This window comes from Sinohyriopsis cumingii, chromosome 10, assembly GCF_028554795.1.
Source record: "Sinohyriopsis cumingii isolate HCF-2022 chromosome 10, ASM2855479v2, whole genome shotgun sequence".
In the NCBI taxonomy this organism is placed as follows: Eukaryota; Metazoa; Mollusca; class Bivalvia; order Unionida; family Unionidae; genus Sinohyriopsis; species Sinohyriopsis cumingii.
The window spans coordinates 91,984,502-92,010,215 of NC_142970.1; the positions used below are offsets into that span (position 1 = coordinate 91,984,502).

Sequence of the window (25,714 nt, forward strand, 5' to 3'; positions counted from 1 at the left end):
TCTGTTGGGAAATGACTATTCTGCAGTTACAACTATTCATTCTATAGTAGGGAAATGACTATTCTGCAGTTACAACTATTCATTCTATAGTAGGGAAATGACTATTCTGCAGTTACAACTATTCATTCTATAGTAGGGAAATGACTACCATATATACTCGCTTATAAGTTGAGTCCAACTGCAAACTGCACAGACCCAGTTCTGCTGTCATGTAAAGTGCTGGGTATGCAAAGTTTGTTATGGGTAATCAGTAGAACGAACAACATAAAACCTGATTTGCAAGTGCATTATGCTACAGCAGATCAGGATGTTTGTTGTTTGCAGTTTGCTTTGACTTGTAAGCGAGTTTATATGGTATTTTGCACTTATAAGATTTTATTTTTCAGTGGAGTAAATGACTATTCTGCAGTTATAACTCTATTCTTTTTTTTTATTCTAGGGAGAATGTGACAAAGAATATGGAGCAGAATTTGTATTTGAAATCCATGCCAAGGAGTTGATTGTGGGAGAAATTTTTGTTCGCATTTACAATGAACAACCAACATACTCACTTGAGGTAAATGATTTTATTTTCATTAAAAGAAGATCATTGAGTCTTTGGTTACAGGGTACAAGTTATGTCATGTACAATTGATGTACTTGGTCATAGGGTACAAGCCAAGTAGTGTACAGTTGAGGTACTTGAACATAGTTTACTAGCTAAGTAGTGCAGAATGTATGTACTTGGAAATTGAGTACTAGCTACATAGTGTACAATTGAGGTATTTGGCCATAGGGTACTGTACAATTGAGGTACATGACCAGATTGAAATATCTAAGTATTGTACAATTGAGGTAAATGGCCATATTGAAATATCTAAGTAGTGTACAATTGAGGTACATGGTCATTATGAAATATCTAAATACTGTACAATTGAGGTACATGGTCATTTTGAAATATCTGAGTACTGTACAATTGAGGTCCATGGCCATATTGAAATATTTAAATAGTGTACAATTGAGGTATGTGGCCATATTGAAATATCTAAATAGTGTACAATTGAGGTACATGGACATATTGAAATATCTAAGTACTGTACAATTTGGCTATTGGGCACTAGCTAATAGTTAGTGTACAATTGAGGTACTTGGTTATATGGTACTAGCTCAGCAGTGTGCAGTTTTGGTACTTAATTAAAACCTTTACAGTTCAGATTATTTCCATGGTTATTCTCAGGGATCTGCAGCAGTTAGCATGTCATAATTAGAACCAAAAGGAGTCTAGTTTGGATTTTGTATTGTGTCCTTAGGCAAGGGACTTTGATATATTTACTTCTTCAGTAAATAACCTAATTGTGTTGCTCTACCATAAAACCAGACTATTGATCCTTCTCAGTATTTTTTGCTTTGTGTTTAAACAACCTAGGAACAAGGTGTTTTGTTTTTGAATTATTGAAGTGATTTTGTTTGTTTGGATGGCTGTTGTGGTTTTAAGCTATAATAACATTTCCGATTGATTAATTTATCTTCACAAAACGTACTGTATATACTCAGGTATAATGTTGGGTCCAACTGCAAACTGCATAAACCCAGATCCACTGATGCATAATGCACTGGCAGATCATGGTCTGTGTTGTTTGTTCTACTGATGAGTCCTATCAGAGTGCATAGACCAAGATCTGCCAATGCATTTACAATGGCAGATCTGGGTTTGTGCAATTTGAAGTTCTTATAAGATATTATATTTTTTAATGGTAACAGTTTTATTTTATTGTTTCTTTTCAGAATCCAAAGGGCTTTACAATAGATCTTTTGGATTTCCTAGGTTCTCAAGCTCAGGTAAAAGCATGGTTCTATAAACTAGAAGGTTTTCTATAGAGACAACTCAGCCATTTTTTCTTTTCACCAAGAAAACATGGGTGCCATACAATCATTACCATATTGTCAGTGTTGATTTTCAAATTGTCTATCTTACCAATTACATGATTTTTATTCTTGATCAAAGCCTTGGTTTATTCATGTGCTATTTATTTTTAGAGTTCATGAGGCAAATCTGCAATATTTAAGAGCTGCACATTTGTTTGTGTTTGAAAATACATCATGATTACAAGTGCTTGCAGATTCATTCAGTTTAATGGCTATAAAATGACAGTGTTAACCTGAAATTTAATTGCAGCAAATTAGACTAGGTTTACAGTATTTATACATCTGCATTGTTTATGAATAAGCTCTAAAATTAAACCATGTCTCACTTTATATTTATTCAACCCTATATTTAAAGATTTTAATGTTTTCCCTTAATTTTTTTCTTTTATTTGCATTTGACAGAATTGTAATATTTTAACCATTTATCTGCTATTTCATGTTTTCACATGAAAACCCATTTTCATCTATAGATTTTCAACTTATTCTCTCTCTTTCTCTCTCTTTCTCTCTCTCTCTCTCTCTATATATATATATATATATATATATATATATATATATATATATATATATATATATATATAACACACATGCTATTTCAATCTTCTTTGAATTCACTACTACTATATGCCCACTCATACATTATGAATGGGAATTGTTTGTTGTCTTGCATTTTAACAGCAAGACTTGAGCTCAGAAAACTTGTGAACTATTGTCAGTCATCCATTCTGCATGGCATTACATCCCTCCCTCCTCCACACCTCCCACCCATCACCTTACCTCATAAAGCAAACTCCAGTCTATTTCCACATTGGGTCTCTTATTTTAGTTCTAAAGCCAATATACAGTTAAGGAATTGCCAGTATGCTTTAAATTTGACACAATCCTGTTCTTTGTTTTCATAAAAGGTAGTAGTTACTATTGTGTATGTCAGCATCACCTCTGTGAGATGGGCATTAGCCAGTTGACATATTGTATAAAGAAGGCAAGATTGCTGCAATTGGACACTGATTTGGGAACTGATCTGTTTAACAGCAAGGAGTTTGCTGTTATAATCAATCTTATTCCCCGACATTTTTCTTTATACAAGGCCCTAGTTATCAGTGTATATATCATTCCTATGTACAAAGATTATTTCACTTTACTTTTATGTCTTTTTGAAAATGACTTGACTGTGTATTATGGATCCTGCTTTATCCATGAGATCAAAGGGCCTTCTCCCAAATCTGGTTGAGGCAACGAACGTTATGTCAGGGACAGCTTCCTTTTTGAGATTACATTGTACTGTTTATAGAAACCAAAAACAGTTTTAAATACCCCTTTACCAGTACCTTGTAGAGGTTTCTTTTTACTGTTTCCAAAGCAGTTTCAAATACCTCTGTACCAGTTCCAGATTAAACAGTTTAAACAATTTTGTTATCAGGTCTGTGTACAACTTTCTTAGCAGAAATATCCTGTGTCCAGTTTGAGCATTCAGTCAGAATATCATTTTTAAGTGAAACATTTACATATTTATATTACTTTTCTGGTGGCAGCAGAAGTACCAACAGTGTTGAGGATTTTTAATGTCACATATCATATACATCATTGACTTTTTAAAAAATAAATGCATGTTAGAAAATTACAATATGTCTGAAGTTTAAACCCAGCTGTGCCAGGGTTTCCTCTCTTACCTTTGAAAGCAGAATCCAATGTCACAAATAAGTACAACATTATGCATTACATCAATCCATTGTGATTTAATTAGGTTCTACTGCAACTATTATGTTATTTTTTTTCTTTTCTGATTTTTTTCAGTACTTACACTCATTGTTGATGTTGCAGCAACAAAACCAAGAGTCACCCAATCAAAACTCTCAGGTCAGCAGATTACCCCAGGTGCAAATGGCATTAGAGGCCCTCAGAAACGTAATTCGAAATAATCCAGGTAACAACCCACTATACTAAATACAGGTCACAGTGATCTATATTATGCATCAGTTACTGATTATGTCTTATAACTACAGATTCAAAAAGCAAGAGACACCATTAGGATCATCATTAGAAATTATTAAGAGAAAATATTATGCTATATGCCAGATTAGGTTGTGGTGACCTATGTTTTAGGAATTGTACACCTTTTTGGGAAGCAACGAAGATTAGGTGTTTGGTGTTAGCCTCAAATGCTAAAGATCCACTTGGGTTGGAAATTTCAAATTATTAAAATTGATCTTGGCCACTCACTCAAGCTAGCATGGTGACCCAGTTTGGGGTCATGACCCATGGGTTAAGAGCCACTGCTATATGTATATGATCAAGACAGTAGAATGTAAAGCCATTCAGTCAGAAATGAGTCATATGGCAAGTACATATGGAAATAGTGCGCAATTTACCATGAGTAATTTCAGTAACATTAGTAGCATGCAAGTACACACACACACACACACTTAAGCCAGGTCTTGAGATTTAATCATTTGGATTGAATTAATGAGATCAACCTTAAGAAAAGAGAGCACCAACCTACCATAAGTTTTTCTCCCACCTTTACAATTCTGCTTCTGAGATACGTCATATATTGTAGCCTAATGTTTTAATGTAGTTGGGGTATTTTCTGATTGTTTGAATTCATTCTGTGTTTATACTTGTAGGGGTTGATATCCAGTGCATTGGTCATTTTAAGCTGCTGTTCTGTCTACTACAGTTAGATGATTGTGCCAAATTACAGCAGCATGCCCTGGAGGTGGGTATTTTTAGGTTTCGACTGAGTATGTGATATTTAAAGGTTTCATTTACATGTGAAATATTATCCTTTTTCTGGGTATCAAAACAGGGACAATTTGTTTATTTGTCTTTGGTAAGCATGCATAAAGAAAGGATAATAAGTCAGTTTACTGAACTTGGCTAAGAATACTATGACATTCTTTAGAGTAAGTTATTAGCATTATTTTATGACCCTTGGTGTGACAAAAAGATTTTGGATTTTTGTATGCACCGGTCATCCAATAGCTGTTCACTAAACTAAACAAATTCTCAGAATGTACTTGAACCAGTAGTTGGATAATTAACTACCCACATTTTCAGAGTTACTTCAGTCAGTAACTAAGTGAGTTCTGAGTGTACTTGAACTAGTAATTGGTTACTAAACTGCACAAGTTCTCAGAGTGTACTTTAGCTGGTACTGCTTTAGCTGGTACCTTGAAAGTACATTTTTGCTGGTAATTGGTTACCAAACTATCCATGTTCTCAGGGTGTATTTGGGACAGGAATTGGTTACTAAATTACATTAGTTACCAGAATGTACTTGAGGTGGTAACTAAACTACCAAAGTTCTAAGTATACATGAGTTGATTATTTGTTGCTAAATAACACAGCTTCCTAGAGTGTACTTCAACCAGTAATTGGTTACTGAACTAACCAAGTTCTCAGAGTGTACTTCAGCTGGTATCTGGTTACTAACCAACCAAAGTTCTCATAGTGTACTTCAGCTGGTATCTGGTTACTAACCAACCCAAGTTCTCAGAGTGTAATTTTTTAGCAGTTGATTACCAAATTATCCAAGTTATTTAGGGTGTATAGCTTTAGCATTAATTGGTTATTAATTTACCCAAGTTTGCAGAGTGTACTTGAGGTGGTAACTAAACTCCTCAAGTTCTGAGTGTACTTAAGCCATTGATTTATTACAGAAATAAACAAATTCTCAGAGTTCACTTGAGTCAATCACTAATTTAACCAAGTTCTCAGAGTGCACTTCAGTCAGTCACGAATTTAACCAAGTTCTCAGAGTGCACTTGATCTGGTAGTTTGTTACAAAACTACCCAAGTTTGCAGCATGTACTTTTGCTAGTACCTGGTTACCAAGTTCTCACAGCATAATTTTGCTATTAATTGATTAACAAGCTATCCAAGTTTTCAGGGTGTATATTTATGACAGTAATTGGTTACTATTTTACCAAAGTTCACAGAGTGTACTTGAAGTGGCAACTAAACTACTCAACTTCTGAGTGTACTTAGCTGGTAATTGGTTACTAAACTACACAAGTTTTCAATGTACATGAACAAGTAATTGGTTACTAAAATACACGAGTTCTCAGATTACACTTGAGTCAGTTACTAATCTAACCATGTTCTTAGAGTGCACTTTAGCTGGTAGTTGTTTACTAAATGACCCAAGTTCTCAGAGTATGCTGTAGTTGATACCTGATTACTAAACTACCCAAGTTTCCAGAGTATACTTTTTCTTGTTATTGGTTGCTAAACTATCCAAGTTCTCAGGGTGTATTTGTGACAGTAATTGGTTACTAAACTATATAAGTTCTCAATGTACCTGAGGTGGTAACTAAACTACCCAAGTTTTGGGTGTACTTGAGCTGGCAATTAGTTACTAAACAACCCATGTTTACAGATTATACTGGTGTCAGTAATTGGTTACTAAATTACCCAAGTTCTCAGAGTGTTCCTGCGCAGGTAGTTAGTTAGTAAACTGCCCATGCACTCTGAATGCACTTGTACCAATAATAAAGATGCATACTTGAAGCCAATTAATATTAAACTTTAACATATTTATCATAGATGTCACCATTATCTTGTTTGGAAATTTATACAAAATCTTAAATGCAACCATGCATGTTATATTTTTACATGCATGTATACACTTATTTTTGTTACAAATATACTAAAAGTGCACTGTTATTCCCATATCTGCTTATATTCACATATGTGCTAATATTCATGAAGGCGTTTTTTTGTGTAAGTGCTTTTATTCATCTATGTGTTTGTATTTGTGTAAGTGCTAATATTCATGAATGTGTTTGTGTAAGTGCTTTTATTCATGTATGTGTTTGTATTTGTGTAAGTGCTAATATTCATGAATGTCTTTATATTTGTGTAAGTGCTTTTATTCATGTATGTGTTTATATTTGTGTAAGTACTTTTATTCATGTATGTATTTATATTTGTGTAAGTGCTTTTATTCATGTATGTGTTTGTATTTGTGTAAGTGCTTTGATTCATGTTATGTGTTTATATTTGTGTAACTGCTAATATTCATGAATGTGTTTATATTTGTGTAAGTGCTTTTATTCATGTATGTGTTTGTATTTGTGTAAGTGCTGATATTCATGAATGTGTTTGTGTAAGTGCTTTTATTCATGTATGTATTTATATTTGTGTAAGTGCTTTTATTCATGGCTGTGTTTATATTTGTGTAAGTGCTTTTATTCATGTATGTGTTTGTATTTGTGTAAGTGCTTTTATTCATGTATGTGTTTATATTTGTATCAGTGCTTTTATTCATGTATGTGTTTATATTTGTGCAAGTGCTTTTATTCATGTATGTGTTTATATTTGTGTAAGTGCTTTTATTCATTTATCTGTTTATATTTGTGTAAGTGCTAATATTTATGTGTGTGTTTATATTTGTGTAAGTGCTTTTATTCCTGTATGTGTTTATATTCACATATGTACTACTAATCACGTATGCACTTATATTCATGTATGTTATACTCATGTATATACTGATATTTTGTTATGTGCTTTAGTTTTTTATTCAATGTATGTGCTTATTTTGATGTTTGTGCTAATTTTCATGTGCTTATATTCATATAGAATTTAGATTTTACAGTATGAAATAATGTGTAAAATATCTCTCACACTCTCTCTCTCTGTGTATATATATATATATATATGATATTTGCGTCTAAGTCCCATCAACTGCAAACTGCATAAACCCAGATCTACCCTCACATGATATGCCATCATTTGTTAGGTATTATCAGTCCAACAGTCCATCATAGACCCAGATCTGATGGGGCATTATGCATTGTTGAAACAGTCAGTCTTATTCTCTGCCCTTTTTTGTGCAGGTAATAAGCAGTGTTGCAGCAACCCAGGAATGTGTCAATGATATTGCTGCAGCTGAGGTCCTGTCCTACCTCCTTCTTGCCATTGAGATGCTTTCAAACTGTAAGTTTGATCTTTATATTTACTTCTTTACAAGATGTTTTCTTCTTTTATTGTCATCTAACACTATTCTAAAACCTCTTGGAAGCACAAAAGTGACGCTTAAGCACAAAAGTCCAAACATTTAGTGAGACCACCATGTACACCACTCATGATAATGATGTCCATGGGAGCCATAGTGTATACTGCCTTATAGTGAGACCACTGTGTACACCACTCATGATAATGATGTCCATGGGAACCATAGTGTATACTGCTTTATAGTGAGACCACTGTGTACACCACTCATGCTAATGATGTCCATGTGAACCATAGTGTATACTGCCTTATAGTGAGATCACTGTGTACACCGCTTATGATAATAATATCCATGGGAGCCATAGTGTATACTGCCTTATAATGTGATCACTGTGTATACCACTCATGATAATGATGTCCATGGGAGCCATAGTGTATACTGCCTTATAGTCAGATCAATGCGTACACCACTCATGATAATGATGTCCATGGGAGCCGTAGTGTATACTACAGCTGCCTTTTCTTATTGTGAATTGCTCTCATTTGCGCAGACTTGAAGGGCTATAAGCACAGATGCTTTCTGCAAAATCTCTTTTGTTGATTTGAAAAGGGATATAAGCAAAACTGCTTTCTGTAAAATATGGTCATCTTTTGTTAGTGGCATTTGAGAAGTTGTTTACAGGTTTGTCTTTTTATTTTTTTTTTGTTAACAGTGAACACTTGTTTTGAAGGATTCAACCTGAAATTCTGATTTCTTCAGATTTCCACTGGTCAGTGTGTAGACTTTTTTTTGGCTGAGTGTGAACTTGGATGTCTACCCCAATGCATGCCAAGGTTCATTTGTCTACCTCAATGCCTACCAAGGTTCATTTGTCTACCTTAGTGCATCCCAAGAGTCCTACCAAGGTTCAATTTTCTACCACAATGCTTGCCAAGAGGCTTATCAGATTTCATTGGTTTTTGCTTAAATGTGCTAACAAGGTTATCTTAAAAGAAGTCATAGTCCAAAAGTTTCAAAAATGTTTTTCTTTATAATGGAAAACTTGCTATTTATGGGCATTGCAACCATTCTGGGGCAGAACTGCAAATCAACTATGTATGACAAATGAAAAATACCTCAAATAGAAAGAATTTCCTTGCAGAAAGTTGCACTGAAAAAGGTATGAAGTGGTTTGATTTTAGGGCTAGACTTACAATAAGAACCGAGGGCATAAACTAGATTTGTTTTTGTGAAGCAAGTATACACCCAGTGCTCTACTGCACAAGCAACAAAACTAAGCAAAAACAAGTTTTTAAAAAATCTAAAAATTACTCTAATGACACGACAGTTTATGAAGGTCTTTTTTAAATACATACAAAGTCTTCCTTCCATCAAATTCAGTAGTTTTTTTAAAAAAATGTCATTTTTCAGGGATGTTCTATTTTGCGGTAGGCCTCATGATGTGAATATATAGATGATGGGATCAGATTTTATGACTGCAATGTTTATCAACATTTCTAAATGTGTACAAGGTTTACAAAAACTGAAACAATTGTATTGAATCAAAATGATTAAAAACTCAACCTTTCCCTCTGTCTACCCATTAGGCTTACTCTACAGCTATTATAACATGCATGCCATACTTCACAAAACTTGTGATTGATTCATTTATATTACACCTTGTCCTGTTACAGAAAAGAAGAAAACTTTTTAAAGCATTTCACAAAAACAGAATTCACACAGATGATGCTAAGCCATCATTTATGGCTTAAAATGAAACAACTTTGAAATGTCTGGCATCATCCTACTAACCTTGATATCTCAACCAACTTGCATTTGTATTTTAGTTTGGACCATATGCATTTCGACATTGGTTGGACCAATTACATTTGGACTAAGGTTGACCAACTGCATTTGGACTTTGGTTGGACCAATTGCATCTGTATATTAGGTTGGACCAATTGCATTTGTATATTAGGTTGGAGCAATTGCATTTGGACTTAGGTTGGATCAATTGCATTTGGACTTAGGCTGGACCAACTGCATTTCGATTTTAGGCTAGACTAACTGCATTTATGTTTGAAGTCCAACTGCATTTGTTTTTTCTGTTGGACAAACTACATTTGTATTTTAAGTTGGACTAACTGCATTCATATTTTAGGTCCAACTTCATTTGTATTTTAGGTCCAACTGCATTTGTATTTTAGGTCGGACCAACTACATTTGTATTTTAGGTTGCAACAACTGCATTTATATTTTAGGTCCAACTGCATTTGGATTTTAGGTTGGATCAACTGCATTTGTATTTTAGGTTGGATCAATTGCATTTATATTGAGGTTGGATCAGTTGCATTTGTAATTTAGGTTGGATCAACTTCATTTATATTTTAGGTTGGGTCAGCTGCATTTGTATTTAGGTTGGATCAACTGCATTTGTATTTGGGTTGGATCAACAACATTTGTATTAGGTTGGATCAACTGCATTTGTATTTTAGGTTGGATCAGCTGCATTTGTATTTTAGGTTGGGTCAACTGCATTGTATTTTAGGTTGGATCAACTGCATTTGTATTTTAATTTGGATCAACTGCATTTGTATTTTAGGTTGGATCAACTGCGTTGTATTTTAGGTTGGATCAGCTGCATTTGTATTTGGGTTGGATCAACTGCATTTGTATTTAGGTTGGATCGACAGCATTTATATTTAGGTTGGATCAACTGCATTTGCATTTTAGGTTGGATCAACTGCATTTGTGTTAGGTTGGATCAGCTGCATTTATTTTTGGTTGGATCAACTGCATTTATATTTAGGTTGGATCAACTGCATTGTATTTTAGGTTGGATCAACTGCATTTGTATTTTAATTTGGATCAACTGCATTTGTATTTTAGGTTGGATCAACTGCGTTGTATTTTAGGTTGGATCAGCTGCATTTGTATTTGGGTTGGATCAACTGCATTTGTATTTAGGTTGGATCGACAGCATTTATATTTAGGTTGGATCAACTGCATTTGCATTTTAGGTTGGATCAACTGCATTTGTGTTAGGTTGGATCAGCTGCATTTATTTTTGGTTGGATCAACTGCTTTTATATTTAGGTTGGATCAACTGCATTTGTATTAAGTTGGATCAACTGCATTTATATTTAGGTTGGATCAAGTGCATTTGTATTCATTTGGATCAACTGCATTTACATTTAGGTCGGATCAACTGCATTTGTATTTTAGATTGGATCAACTGCATTTATATTTGGGTTGGATCAACTGCATTTGTATTAGGTTGGATCAACTGTATTTGTATTTTAGATTGGATCAAATGCATATGTATTTTAGGTTGGATCAACTGTAGTTGTATTTTGAGGTTGGATCAACTGCATTTGGATTTTAGGTTGTACCAACTACATTTGGATTTTAGATCAGATCTTGCTGTTTTTGTTTACTTTAATCTTGCCATTTGTTATTTTCTTAATTTGTTTTTTTGAAGGTCGTGTGCTGACATTGGAAACATTAGCAGCCCTAATGTCCAACACCAAGATTGTGAAAGAAGCCGTTGCTAAAGGTGGGTTTATGATGAATACATATACTTTGGCTAGCAAGAGATTGAAATAATGCCACAAGCTTCATGATTTGAATATTTTTAAAGCCAGTCAAATATTTTCTGTTTTCCTACTGGATTTGATATATTTCTCATAATATTTAATTAAATGATTTTATTTGAAGAAATTATAGAATAGTGACTTTATTGTACATTCAGAATCTTCAGGGGGCCCCAAGTGGCCGAGTGGTCTAAAGCGCTCTCCATTACGGATCACTGCCATCTCACCTCTGTCTGCGGCGGTTCGAGTCTAGGATTCAGCCAATGTGGGTATGTGAGAAAGCTTGCCAGTAGCTTCTCGTGGGTCGGTGGTTCTTTCCGGGGTTTTCCCGGGTTCTTCCTCCACCATTAATACTGGCTGCCATGTATAGCCTATCGTGTGCTGAAAAATGGCGTTAAGCCCCAAAACAACAACAACATCAGAATCTTCAGTCACTACATATTGTCATAGATGGTTCATGATATCAGTTGTGAAAGTTTAAGGTGTTGTTACATAATTTACATTTATAAAGGTTGTGAAGTGGGCATAGGAATCTAATCAATACTGTAGTCAGAAGATAATATTGGATTTTTCAAAGAACATGTCATAACAATCATGTAAAAGTAGTTGTTACTAGATTAACTTGTATAATCTTGTATTCACAGGTGCCCCTGTATACCTCCTTGATCTGTTTTGTAATGCTACAAACCCTGCAGTACGAGAGAAAACAGCTGAACTTTTTGCAAAGATGTTATCAGACAAGCTGGTTGGACCTAGAGTGCGAATCATCCTGTCTAAATTCCTGCCGTCCATTTTCATGGATGCCATGAGAGACTCACCAGAAGCTAGTGTACACATGTTTGAAGGTATCAGTTTTATTTGTAACATCCATCAATATTTTTGCACATCAAAGAACCCAAAATATAAGTACTATTGAAAATATTGATAAGAGGTCTTCGTGCTGTCAATTTCTGTGATCTTGATTGCAATGTATAGACAATGAACAAAATGCAAGGCAGGGTGCACATATGGTACAGTGTGTGCATTAGTTATGTTTGATTTATGGAATGCCCAATTTGATCATCTCTGCAATCTTGCACCCCTATCCTTATTGAAATAAATTTGTGTTGTTAGGTGTTGACTGTAAATAACTTTGCTGACTTGTATCATTAACGTACACCTGTAAGCTTATATAATTTTAAATTTATACAAAAGAGTTTATATTTATTAGCTGTTAAACCTTCCATCTTAAGCTAGAATGTATATATGTTGTACGGTCTGTTTGTTATTATAGAGACTCTTCAGGCATAAATTGTGTGAGGATATTTTTTGCCCTAGTAAATAATAAGATGAGAAAATACAAGATAAAAAACAGACCAGAATTTTACACAGTGATAATTAAATATATTAGTCTTGTCTCTATTCTGCTACATCCTTAGGTACCCATGAGAATCCAGAGCTGATCTGGAATGATGAATCCAGGGAGAAGGTCTCAGATGTAGTCAGAAAGATGAAAGACAAGTTAGTACGAACCATAGTATTTTCACAGCATTTAATTTTTGCCAAGTCAGGAAATTTAGCATGTTAATTATGCAGTACTAATTCTGTCATTTCATATATTACTATTAAATATTTGTAACTTCCACTGTTTTACTAAATTCTCTAAAAAATATTTACATTTGACAAATTTCTGATTTACAGTAATTTACTGGTGAGTGCATGCATTAATTAATAAAAGAAACCTGATTTTTTTTTATATACATTTTCCACAGTTTAAACTACAGCCACTGTTACTAAAAATAGAAAAGTCTATTGACAGTTTTCCAAAATCAAAAACTACTTAGGGCTGTTCCAGTAAAACATATATCACCCACACACACACACACACACACACACACACACACAGAGGGATGGCACTTCAAAAAAACTTCTGTAGGAGGTTGTGTTTCTAACTATTTTGATTCTGACAATGGAAGGTTGGTTAGCAAAATCACTTCTGTTGTGGGTTGTGTTAAGAAAATGAGAAATCACTGGTGGAGTTGTCAGAAGAAGAAAAAAATTAATATATATTTAAAATCATATCTAACCCCGTCCTAGTGGTATAACATGAATAAGTAAAAAAATGATGCCAGTACACATGAGTGCACGTAATTTGTACGAATTCGCATACTTTTAACATAGTGATACACATTCTGCAAATTATATCAACATTACGGATATAAAACGTGCTTTGTACAGTATGCAATTTTTATTAAATGTTTAACTTTAAAAGTGCATTTCGCAACATAATTCACACTGCTAGTAGTGGTCTCGCTGCACTTGATGCTACATCCAGATAGCTGGATAATTCAGTTCGACATGAATGGCTGTTAAACTAAATTTGGTTCATTGGCCCTGGAACAAGCATTTAATGGTAGTTTAAACTTATTTTCGTCACAGAAGTTTTACAATGCATCTTTCGAATAAGGGCAACATAGGAAACCATAATGGCTGAATCACAATAGGGTTTGTCTTCAGAGGACGTTTTTGGGCGGCAAATACTGGCTGGTGATAGCTATGATGACAATGAATTTCATGTATATTGGTTTGTTGGACATTGGGAAAATGTCACTGGAAATACCAGTGTGTGATTTTGAACCCAAAATTGCATGTCTGATGTACATGTTGGATGGACAATATGCAGATTATATTTATTCAAGATACCCATGTCTGAATAAGCAGACTATGGGAATGTTCGACTTTAAACCCTAATACAGCATTATGGAAGAGAAAAATCTGGCATAAGAGGCAGCAAAGCACTGATTCAAGGAAGTGAATCTTTGGCCGAGTTAATGTTAGTGAAAACTCAGAGGTCTCAGAAATGCTTAATCATGCATATTTGGATGTCATTTTTATATTGGGGATGCAGAAAATCACTTAGGTGAGAATCCTCCATAGGCATATAATAGGTGGGCAGCAAAATTCAAAGACTTGCCAGTCCTGCTTCAGCCACCTGCTTAGTGGGAAAATGTGTTGATCAGTTAGCTGTGCTGATATTTGCAATGACAGAATTTAGTGGCTGAAAGCCCCCCCCCCCCCCCATGTACATGTCGCCATTATAAGAGTACGTCAAAAGAACATGCTGCATTAGCTGGGCGGCAAGATCAAAGGTTTTGACTGGCAGCTGGGTGGGAAAATAGCTGATATTTACATTGCTTGAATCCAGAGGCAGAAAGACCCAGAGATGTACATGTGGCCATTTATAACAGTGCATCAAATAAACAACTTGAGTGAGCAGAATAAGCAGTGCACGTGACCACGAAATCATGACATGTTGAGACTTAGACTTGAATGAGTATTTTGGGGTTCAACGAGATTCAGGAGAGTGCTAAAGTTGCTAGAACTGGTAGTTTGGATGGGACAGTAGCCAAGTGTAGGAAAGTGTGATGCCTAGCTTAGTGCTTTGAACAAGACCTTCATTGGATTGACAAAATTCAGACTCACTCTGATGGACAAACAAGAGCTATGTCATTGTTATAAAGAATGTAGAAATTAAACTCAATGGCAACCAATAGTTCTTATAATTTGTGGAGTTTTCTAGGAGGGCACTGCAACCTTTGCTGGTGGAACTACTATTTTTACCAAAATGGGAGTCCTGGACTCCTAGTTTTAAAATCATAGCGAGACCTCTGGAAAACTTTTCTTTTTGGAACAGAGATTTCCAAGAGAGAATACCCATGGGGCCATACCTGTGAGATGTAGAAAATTGCACAACCACAAAGAACAGTAACTTGTTAAGCTGGATATGCATATGCATTTCAGACAGCAGGCAATGAAAGGAGTTCTCAGCACAGAATAATATTCATACACAGGAGGAGGATCATATTAAATTCAGAAACAATTAACAGATTAATGCTCATATGGAACATAAGAGAATCCCCATACAACATAATTATGTGTGTGTAGATCTCTAGTGGGCAGAACCATTATGGCAACAAAAGAATAACGAGACAAGCTTTCATATCATGCAGATGTATTACCAAATGAAGTACATGCTCTATGTGCAAAAATTAATGACTTTTAACATAAGAGACTGACTGATCTGTGTAAACTCAAAGCAAGATGGATAAAATTTGTCCTGTTTGTGTTCAGTTCTTCCTATTTATATTTTGATCATGGTGATATTTTCTGCAGACTTTTGGCACATAGTTCCAAGCCATCATTTGGTATTTGTATTACAAATAGGATTACTATTTTACATTTTGAAGCAGTGTCATTAACTAATGATGAAATTGATGACAAAATACTTGATGTCATTCTGATATATGGATTCTTTACTACTCTACTAATCTGTTCATCCTGATTCTTTTTTATCATCTCCTTTAGTTTTACTAGTACCAGTACTTTTAATAAAATTGTAATTTCTATTTTCTTGCAATCTAAATATTTGTAATCATGTATAATTGTCCAAAGGTAAAATGCGCTTAGTTCTGTTGTAAAATCTAAAACTATTAATTAGCAAGGGACTAAAGTAAAAAGTATGTCAACTTCATGTGTGCAGAAATTACTGCCATATTACAGTGTTGGTAGAAACAACAGAATAGTTGTAGAAGATGTATTTTGCAAAGTTGTAGACCAGCACTCGTATTGTCACCACATATTCCATTTAAATAATAATATGTTTATTTCTGCATATTCCTATCAGTATTTTTCCAGTGGTAAAATTTTCTGATCTGATGTTGTTCATTTCTTGTGCAATTTTTTACCATCAAGAATTCTCGCAGTATCATTAAAAATGCAATGTAATCTGCACCAAATTGAGTTGTTTGAGAAGAAATTCATTTTTTTAAACCCAAAAGTCACTGAAGCTATGAATTCTGGCATTTAAGTCTCACATTAAATAACATTTGAAGTAGCCATGATAGTAATTTATGATGCAACTGTACTAATTTCACCTTTGGTATATTCAAATCTTGAATTGATGGAGGAACACGGCTCCAAAATAAACACATCAATTTTAGAACCTGTTCATTGACTATGAATTAAGTATATAATCCAAGTCCAACTGAATTGTTAGAAAATATTTAATTCTTTTTACAACATCGTAATTAGCTGTAAAATATGGAGTCAGCTTATGGTCTTTCTGCCATCACAACCACATGAACTTGCTCAATGACATCACAGTAATAATCACTATACAACTAGAGATAACATCTCTTTGAGTATTTTGATTTCAGTAAAGCCTTAACAGAGTGGAACAATAAGAAAGAGTGACAGATATTTATGTGTTAGGGAGATATTTAACAATGGCTATTCCTTTCCGTCACCACTCCATCACTGGAGATCACACACACACAAAACTTAGAGTAAATCCTGAAATCCTGGCAGCATCCCTGGAGGGAAGATAACTTGACTATTTTATTTGATTTTATTGGTCTGGTTATCCCATGGAATTTCTGTTACTTGAACATTATCTTAGTGTGTCCAGTCAGCATGGTCGGAAAAGGCTTACAACCATTGAATTGTTGAAGGACTACGAAAGAACAAGAACCATACTGTAAATCAGTGATGATAAAAATAAAGTATATATGGGTTTGAGTGGCCTTGATTGGTTGATAATGAAAGTAAGATTTTAGTAAAAAGAATCTTTTGAGAGCTTGTCCTACTTGTAACTGAAAAAAATGAGGGACATTGTTTTATTAAAATAATATCCGTCCCTTTACAGACCTGAGTTTTGAAGACTGGTTACTGAAATCAGCAGCTGACTTTTAGGTGCAGTATTGAAAGCACATATTTCAAATTTGTGTAGGTCCAGAAAATGGTGTAGCTGTTATGGTTTTCTTTTCACAAAAGCTGTCGTCATAGATGTGTCTATACTGATCTTGAGCACTCAAAATTTTTAAGTTATTAAATTTTAATATCATGGTGTTTGTACAGGTTTAAAGTGCAAACTGAATTAGCACAACAAGTCCTGAATTCTTGAGTTTTGTGTAGAAACATGGAATCCAAGCAGAATACATCCAGAAATGTAGAGGTTTTCAATCTTGGATTTAGTCTCTCCGTTGCATTTCACATTGATGTGCATATTTACAGAACATTTATATAGTAGTAGGAAATGTAAGTGAGAAATTTAGATACATATCATAAACAAGACAAACAGTATGTGGGGGGACAAGATCATAAGAACAGGCTGGAATGGAGAAGTATAATAAAAACAATAATGAGTAGAAATATGCCCCTTTTTTTATGTGTGCAACATTATTTTCTCAGCTTCAGTAAGAAATTACATCAAAGGGAAGACAATAAAGGGTGTACAGTTAACTAAACCAATGTGAATTTAGCTACTTAAAAGATGTATCAAATTGATTTTAACCTTCTGGTTATATCTGTTCTGGTGTGTCCATTCTGGTGATTATGTCCACTGAATCAGTATGGTTGGCAAAAAAATATGGCAAATTTGGCAGATTATGATTACTGGTATACATGTACTTCTGCCTGAGAAATATTTCTTGGTTTGTTGAGTCTGGTTGTTGCTCAATTCAAATGCATCATTGAAAAACATTGACACATTCTCATACTTTGTTACTAATATTTATTACATATGCATATCTCCAGATATCGGTGAATATAGCTTCAGTAAGATATAAGAGTTCTAGTTGGAGCAATAGACCTTGTTAGAGAAACTTTAAGTGAGCTAAAATGTAAACTTTTCAGCAGTGCTTGATGCAGGATTGCTTAAGACTTTCCATCTCATATGCCCACCATGAAAAATCCATTTGTACCAACTGATGATGACTTTTTGGTAACTGTCAGAAAGGCATAATTGACGATATTCAAAGGTCTACAAATATTACTAGAGTAAAAATGTGTAAACTCATACAGCTGTGGCAAAAATGATGGACAAGTACCTTTGCTGCTGTTGCCACAGTGTATTAGTTGGTTGATTTGGTTTGGTCTGGGGTTTTTTTTGGGGGGGGGGGGGTAACAATATATTAGGTGGAGAAAGAACCCTGAAAGACCACCAACCAAAATTTGGTTGATCTATGACAAAAACTCACTCTGTGAGATGTGCAAGTCATGTAAAAGCAAGCACCTTAGTACACTTAGGCACATGGAGCCTCTGTTGACTTGATGTTATCTCCAACAGCCGAAGTCATTTAGACATGAGATCTTGGCTTTTGGTAGATCATTATGGCCTTTACACCATTTTCAGATGAAGACTATATGTGGCAGCCAGTTTTACTGCTGAAGAAAATCCAAGTACTTTTGAGACACCAAAGACCACTTATGTAGAAATAATGACCTTGCACAAGTAACTGACGACATTGTCATTTACACATTGGAGGCAAGTAATCACATGACAAGCATCTTGTACCATTCGGTCATGGAAGCCCCTCAGATCTGTATCACAAGACAAGCATCTTATACCACTCGGCCATGAAAGCCCCTCAGGCCATAGGTATAAGTCTCATATGAAAGACTAGATGTGGGAGATAGAACCTGTGACAACTGGATTGAAAGCAATGAATGTTACTGCGAGGCCATCACTGATGATGATGATGCTGTTGACAATACAGTTAACTGCAATGACATTGATTTTTTGAGTACTCTGGGAAAAATGATTCATTGACTTTTTCATCCATTTTTAAAGTCTAATTAATAATATAAAAATGTTTGACTTGCTATATTTCTTTTGTTCTTTTAAACTTTATATTAGTCTTGCAACAAGCATAAAAATAAGACAGCGGTAACTGAAATGTATGTTCTTACAAGAAATGATATAGTGTAAAAGTAGGCAGAAATAATGCAACATCACTTCCACAGGCATTAATGGTTTTTTCTGACAAATCATGTATTATAAGTTTACCAAAACATTTATTGAAAAAAATAATAATAAGGAATCATAGCATCTGACCACACATTTAAAGCAATACAATATTTAATTATTATTCTAATCAAAAGCAGCATGCCTAAGAACAAAGAAAAATAGCAAAACATAGTGATCACTTTAGTAAACAGTTTAGTAAGGATACAAATTCATGATGTCTGTATTAGAATAGAAATCCCTGTTATAAAATTTACATTCATGGACATTAAATTAGTAGGTATTAAGGGACTTATCAAACACATCTACAGATAATAAGCCACCATGAAAATTTGTGATTTCACAGTATCAGAGGTATACATGGCTGACAGACAAACAAACAGCCAGCTGTCATTTAAATCGCTTCTGTCCCCAATATTAAAATCGCTTCTACTGTCCACTAACCCATAGCCAGAAATTATGTTAAAAAATATGTTTCTTTAGGGGGCTGTGTTTTTTTATTAAAACATATCTGACGGTGGATCATAACATTTTTTAAATTGCTTCTGTTGTGGGTTGGTTGACTTTGAAAGTGCCTTCCTCCTGTGGGGTATATGTTTTGCTGGAACAGCCCTCACCAGCATTTGAACACATTTGACTGAAAGCACCCTGACATGAAGGGCTTCTTAGTGTGGGAGAGCTATAAGATATGAATCAGTGGCACGCAGTTCATTTTACAACATATATACTCACTTACATAAGTCCAGTCTAACTGCAAACAACATAAACCCAAATCTTCCATGCATAATATGCCAGCAGATCAGGACCCATGTTGGTCATTCTTCTCATTACGCCTACAAAAACTGCATAAAGCAGTAGCAGATCTGTGACTCTGCTTTTTGACGTTGGACTCAACTTATGAGCAAGTATAGATAGTAATCATATGAGATCATATTGTTGTGAACTTATCTTTTTTTAATATACAAAATTCTATTGTTACATCATTCTGTTGTGATGTTTTTTCATTGAATTGCATGATTTGATAAATCATTATATTGCATTGTTGTGATACCATTGGTTTTTATGTGGTCTTGTAGCATGTTTTTGCAGCAGCTAAATGGTATTTTTCAAAGTTCCAGAATCATTTAAATTGTTCAGTTTCTAACTAATTATGTAATGAAACAGTTATTGAGCTTTTTCTTGTTGTGACTATGAAGCTTTATGAACTAGTAAACCATCCAGTGGACCTCAACTTCACATCAGATGATGTATGCTTCATAAACTTTTTTCACCTCAGCAAATGTATTATAATGATATTAGGATAGAATTTTATTAAATTAGTAGAAAGAATAAATCTACAGCCTTGTAACGATTCCTTACTATGAAAACTGTTTTTGAAGTGAAAATTGGAAAATAAGATGCTTGCTAAAAGTTCATTTATAATGTTAAATTTCCTTTATCAGGCATTACAAGGCTCAACGTCAAAATCCAGATGCCAGATGGAGCCTGTCAGAGGATTTTTCTGTGATATACGGGGATGTGCAGGGCGAGCTGGTTGTGGGAGGTGTATTCTTACGGCTCTTTATTTCCAACCCTGGATGGGTGTTACGAAAGCCTAAAGAGTTCTTGACCGAGATCCTAGAGTTATGGTCACAGTTGGTGGGATCCCAGAATCCTGATGTGGGTGGAAATAGTGCTTCTTCTTTATAACACTCTTCATGGGGATTGTATTACATGTGAGAGAGTTTTATGCTGAGAGATGTGTTAAATGTGCCTTAATAGAGCATAAAAACCAAAATGTTGTATTTGAACTGAAATGGCACTTCGATTGGTTCTTTTGGTTCAAGTGAAATAAGTAGGATGTTTTTTAAAGAAAGGTAGTGGTATACAGAGAGGTTTAATACCAAGGACAAATGTAATCGATATCTGCAGGTACCCAGTTATTGGGGTTTTTTTATGATAATTATATCTACTGACAATAATAATGGCAGTATTAGTGTCCTAATGGAGTTTGCATTGAAACTAATGTCAGAATTTTCCATTGCTTGAAATATATGTATATTAGAGGTCCATTTCTTATAAAACAGTATTGCCTTTTAACTTGGGCTTTATTGGTATTACTGTATAATAATTTTTTATCCAGTACTTCAGTGTTATTTGAAATAAAATTTGGACAATTCAGGAAATCTAGATCATTCTTTTATGCAGAATCATTTAATTTAAAAGAATCCTGGGAATCGAGATAAATCATCATTTTAAGTGGATGAAGAACAGCTTTTAATTGGTCACTACTAGGAATTAATAGTAAAATTATGCATTTTTTTCAGGGTGAGAAACTGGAGACTGTAACAACAGCGATTGTGTGCCTGTTGTCCTCCCAATCAGCACTCCTTGACCAGGTTCCTCAGCTTGGCTACATTCCAAAGGTCTTTCAAGCAATGAACAATAAAAACACAGCAATACCAAAAAGTGCAATACAAGTTGTGCATCAGCTGGCAGCTAATGAGGTAATAGTTAGCTTGAACTGAGGAAAAATACAGCAATAAAATTGAACTTTATGTCGAACAGCTTACATCATGTACTTTTGTACATCACATTAGAAGAAATCTAGCAATACAGTGGTAATCACCTACCTTCATTGCAACTACTAATCAGAGATGGAATATATAAAAAATTAGATATTTATTTTATACCGAGTCCAGTGAAAAGTACAGATTTGATTGGTACAGTGATACATTGTGGCTGTTGGGTTGAAATGTATTTATACACCGTATCAAATAAGTTCTTTCCCCTCAACTTAGAGGGGACCACCTTGGAATCAGTGCCCACTCTTATAAAAACAAGTACATGTTTAGAGTCTCACTCCATGTAAACCATTTTTTCAGGGTGATAGGCAACAGTTTGGATTGGGTTTGAGCTATATGCAGCAGGTTGGAGAAGTTTTCAAAGCACCTACTTCTATCTAAAAGTCATACAGATCATGTAGGCATTCAGCAGTAATGGGTGTCATTTTTTAGAATTTGATTATATGTACCTTTAAATGACAAATACTTACTTTATTTGAATCCTCACACATCCATATTTCTTTTGGAAGGTCATTATTTACATGCCCTGAAAAGTATATACAGCCAGATCAGTGTTAAACTGCATTATTGTTGGACAAAATCATGCTAAAGGTGTGATCCAGTACAATCCGGATTGAATGATGCATGCTGTGATGTCACAAGTAAAGCTACAGTTGTTGATAAACAAATTCATACTGCACTATATTGTGATGATTAGACTTGACATGCACTTTTCTTGACCCAGTTTAGAACCAGCCCCCTTCGTAAAAGTCCATAGCTATCGATAATTTTAATTTGGAAGTTTCTTGATGACAGTTTTGGTGCAGGGCATTCAGTAATACAGGATTGAGTAGACTTTGATTACACAAATTAGTATTAACTTTAAAACAACAGTTATTATCTAATTTAAGATGAGTAAATGCACCTACATACCTATATGACTTTTACTATAGGGGAGGGGGCTGACTTTGTAAAACATCTACATTTTGCATTCTTGGTTAACTTTATGCATTTAATGCCATTTTTCAGTACATGATAGGTTTTACATGGTGACCAGTATATTTAATGAAGGAATGGGAAGCTACTGGCAAGCTTCCTCGCATACCCATGTTGGCCAACCCAGAGACTCAAACTCATGCGGACGGAGGTCAGATGTCAATGATCTGTAAAGGCAAGCACCTTATTCCACTTAGTCACCCAGAGCCTCTTGAGGCAGTGTTCACATTTAGTCACCCAGAGCCTCTTGAGGTAATGTTCACACTTAGTCCACAGAGCCTCTTGAGGCAATGTTCACACTTAGTTACCCAGAGGTTCTTGAGGCAGTGTTCACACTTAGTCAGCCAGAGGCTCTTGAGGCAATGTTCACACTTACTCACCCAGAAGCTCTTGAGGCAGTGTTCACACTTAGTCACCCAGAGCCACTTGAGGCCGTGTTCACATTTAGTCACCCAGAGCCTCTTGAGGCAGTGTTCACACTTAGTCACCCAGAACCCCTTGAGGCAAGGTTCACACTTAGTCACCCAGAGCCTCTTGAGGCAATCTTCACACTTAGTCACCCAGAGGCTCTTGAGGCAGTGTTCACAGTCACCTAGAGCCTCTTGAGGCAGTGTTCACGCTTAGTCACCCAGAGGCTCTTAAGGCAATGTTCACACTTAGTTACCCACAGCCTCTTGAGGCAAGGTTCACACTTAGTCTACAGAGCCTCTTAAGGCAATGTTCACACTTAGTCACCCAGACCATCTCGAGGCAGTGTTCACACTTAGTCACCCAGAGCCTCTTGAGGCAATGTTCACACTTAGTCACCCAGAGGCTCTTGAGGCAAGGTTCACACTTAGTCACCCAGAAGCTTTTGAGGCAGTGTTCACACTTAGTCACCCAGAGCTCTTGAGGCAATGTTCTCACTTAGTCCACAGAGCCTCTTGAGGCAGTGTTCACACTTAGTCACCCAGAGCCTCTTGAGGCAGTGTTCACACTTAGTCACCCAGAGCCTCTTGAGGCAGTGTTCACACTTAGTCACCCAGAGCCTCTTGAGGCAGTGTTCACATTTAGTCACCCAGAGCCTCTCGAGGCAGTGTTCACATTTAGTCACCCAGAGCCTCTCGAGGCAGTGTTCACATTTAGTCACCCAGAGCCTCTTGAGGCTGTGTTCACATTTAGTCACCCAGATGCTCTTGAGGCAATGTTCACACGTAGTCACCCAGAGCCTCTTGAGGCAGTGTTCACACGTAGTCACCCAGAGCCTCTTGAGGCAGTGTTCACATTTTAGTCACCCAGAGCCTCTCGAGGCAGTGTTCACATTTAGTCACCCAGAGCCTCTTGAGGCAGTGTTCACACTTAGTCAGCCAGAGGCTCTTGAGGCAATGTTCACACTTAGTCACCCAGAGCCTCTTGAGGCAATGTTCACACTTAGTCACCCAGAGCCTCTTGAGGCAATGTTCACACTTAGTCACCCAGAGCCTCTTGAGGCAATCTTCACACTTAGTCACCCAGAGGCTTTTGAGGCAATGTTCACACTTAGTCACCCAGAGGCTCTTGAGGCAAGGTTCACACTTAGTCACCCAGAGCCTCTTGATGCAAGGTTTACACTTACTCACCCAGAGGCTCTTGAGGCAGTATTCACACTTAGTCACCCATAGGCTCTTGAGGCAATGTTCACACTTAGTCACCCAGAGCCTCTTGAGGCAATGTTCACACTTAGTCACCCAGAGCCTCTTGAGGCAATGTTCACACTTAGTCACCCAGAGCCTCTTGAGGCAATGTTCACACTTAGTCACCCAGAGGCTCTTGAGGCAAGGTTCACACTTAGTCACCCAGAAGCTTTTCAGGCAGTGTTCACACTTTGTCACCCAGAGCCTCTTGATGCAAGGTTCACACTTAGTGACCCAGAGGCTCTTGAGGCAGTGTTCATACTTAGTCACCTAGAGGCTCTTGAGGCAGTGTTCACACTTAGTCACCCAGAGGCTTTTGAGACAATGTTCACACTTAGTTACCTAGAGGCTCTTGAGGCAATGTTCACACTTAGTCACCCAGAGCCTCTTGAGACAAGGTTCACACTTAGTCAGCCAGAGCCTCACCCAGAGCCTTTTGAGGCAGTGTTCACACTTAGTCACCCAGAGGCTCTTGAGGCAATGTTCACACTTAGTCACCCAGAGGCTCTTGAGGCAGTGTACTTAGTCACCCAGAGGTTCTTGAGGCAGTTTTCACACTTAGTCACCCAGAGGCTCTTGAGACAGTGTTCACACTTAGTCACCCAGAGGCTCTTGAGGCAGTGTTCACACTTAGTCACCCATAGGCTCTTGAGGGGCAAGATTCACAGTTAGTCACCCATAGGCTCTTGAGGCAATGTTCACACTTAGTCACCCAGAGCCTGTTGAGGCAGTGTTCACACTTTGTCACCCAGAGCCTCACACTAGGATCCTCAGCACTAGATATTTTGATGCAACTCTGTTAGTACCACAATCTTTCAACAAAGATGGTCATTGTGACATTGTACAGTCTTTTGTTGGGCCATTAGTTTGAGGTCATGACCATAGTTTTCGTACTGCTAATACATTTACCTGGAAATATGAAAGAGAGGGGGATTCATATTTATGAGTATTCACCCTCGCCGCAAAGTAGGTTATTGCTACATATTTTATACACCGCTCCAGTGGCCTAGTGGTTAGAGCATCCGCCTCGGAAGCGGGAGGTCATGGGTTTGAACCACAGCCGAGTCATGCCAAAGACTTACAAAAATGGTACTAACAGCTGCCTCGCTAGGTGCTAATGTTAAAAGATTAGTGTTAGTACTGGTCAGCCTGGTGTCAGGATAATGTGAGTGGGTGGGACATCATGCTACATGTCTGCGGCATGATGCCCTAGTGCTAGACATCATTATAAACTGCCACACTGCAGACATCGTAGCGATATGACTGAATTACTTTTAAAGCTACACTAAAAATCCTAATCACACACACAT

General features: G+C 36.1%; 1 protein-coding gene across 3 annotated transcripts in view; it reads left to right on the forward strand.

Moving 5' to 3' along the window:
* Positions 1 to 25,714, forward strand: part of LOC149790580 (dnaJ homolog subfamily C member 13-like) — a 205,118-nt gene that overhangs the window by 132,351 nt on the left and 47,053 nt on the right. For all 3 annotated transcript variants that reach the window (XM_089972669.1, XM_089972671.1, XM_089972670.1), the window contains exons 44-53: positions 440 to 556; positions 1,765 to 1,818; positions 3,700 to 3,829; positions 4,530 to 4,621; positions 7,743 to 7,842; positions 11,319 to 11,393; positions 12,075 to 12,275; positions 12,849 to 12,930; positions 20,656 to 20,872; positions 21,520 to 21,699. In XM_089972669.1, the coding sequence (XP_089828795.1) occupies positions 440 to 556; positions 1,765 to 1,818; positions 3,700 to 3,829; positions 4,530 to 4,621; positions 7,743 to 7,842; positions 11,319 to 11,393; positions 12,075 to 12,275; positions 12,849 to 12,930; positions 20,656 to 20,872; positions 21,520 to 21,699 (1,248 nt within the window). The remainder of the gene's footprint in view (positions 1 to 439; positions 557 to 1,764; positions 1,819 to 3,699; positions 3,830 to 4,529; positions 4,622 to 7,742; positions 7,843 to 11,318; positions 11,394 to 12,074; positions 12,276 to 12,848; positions 12,931 to 20,655; positions 20,873 to 21,519; positions 21,700 to 25,714) is intronic.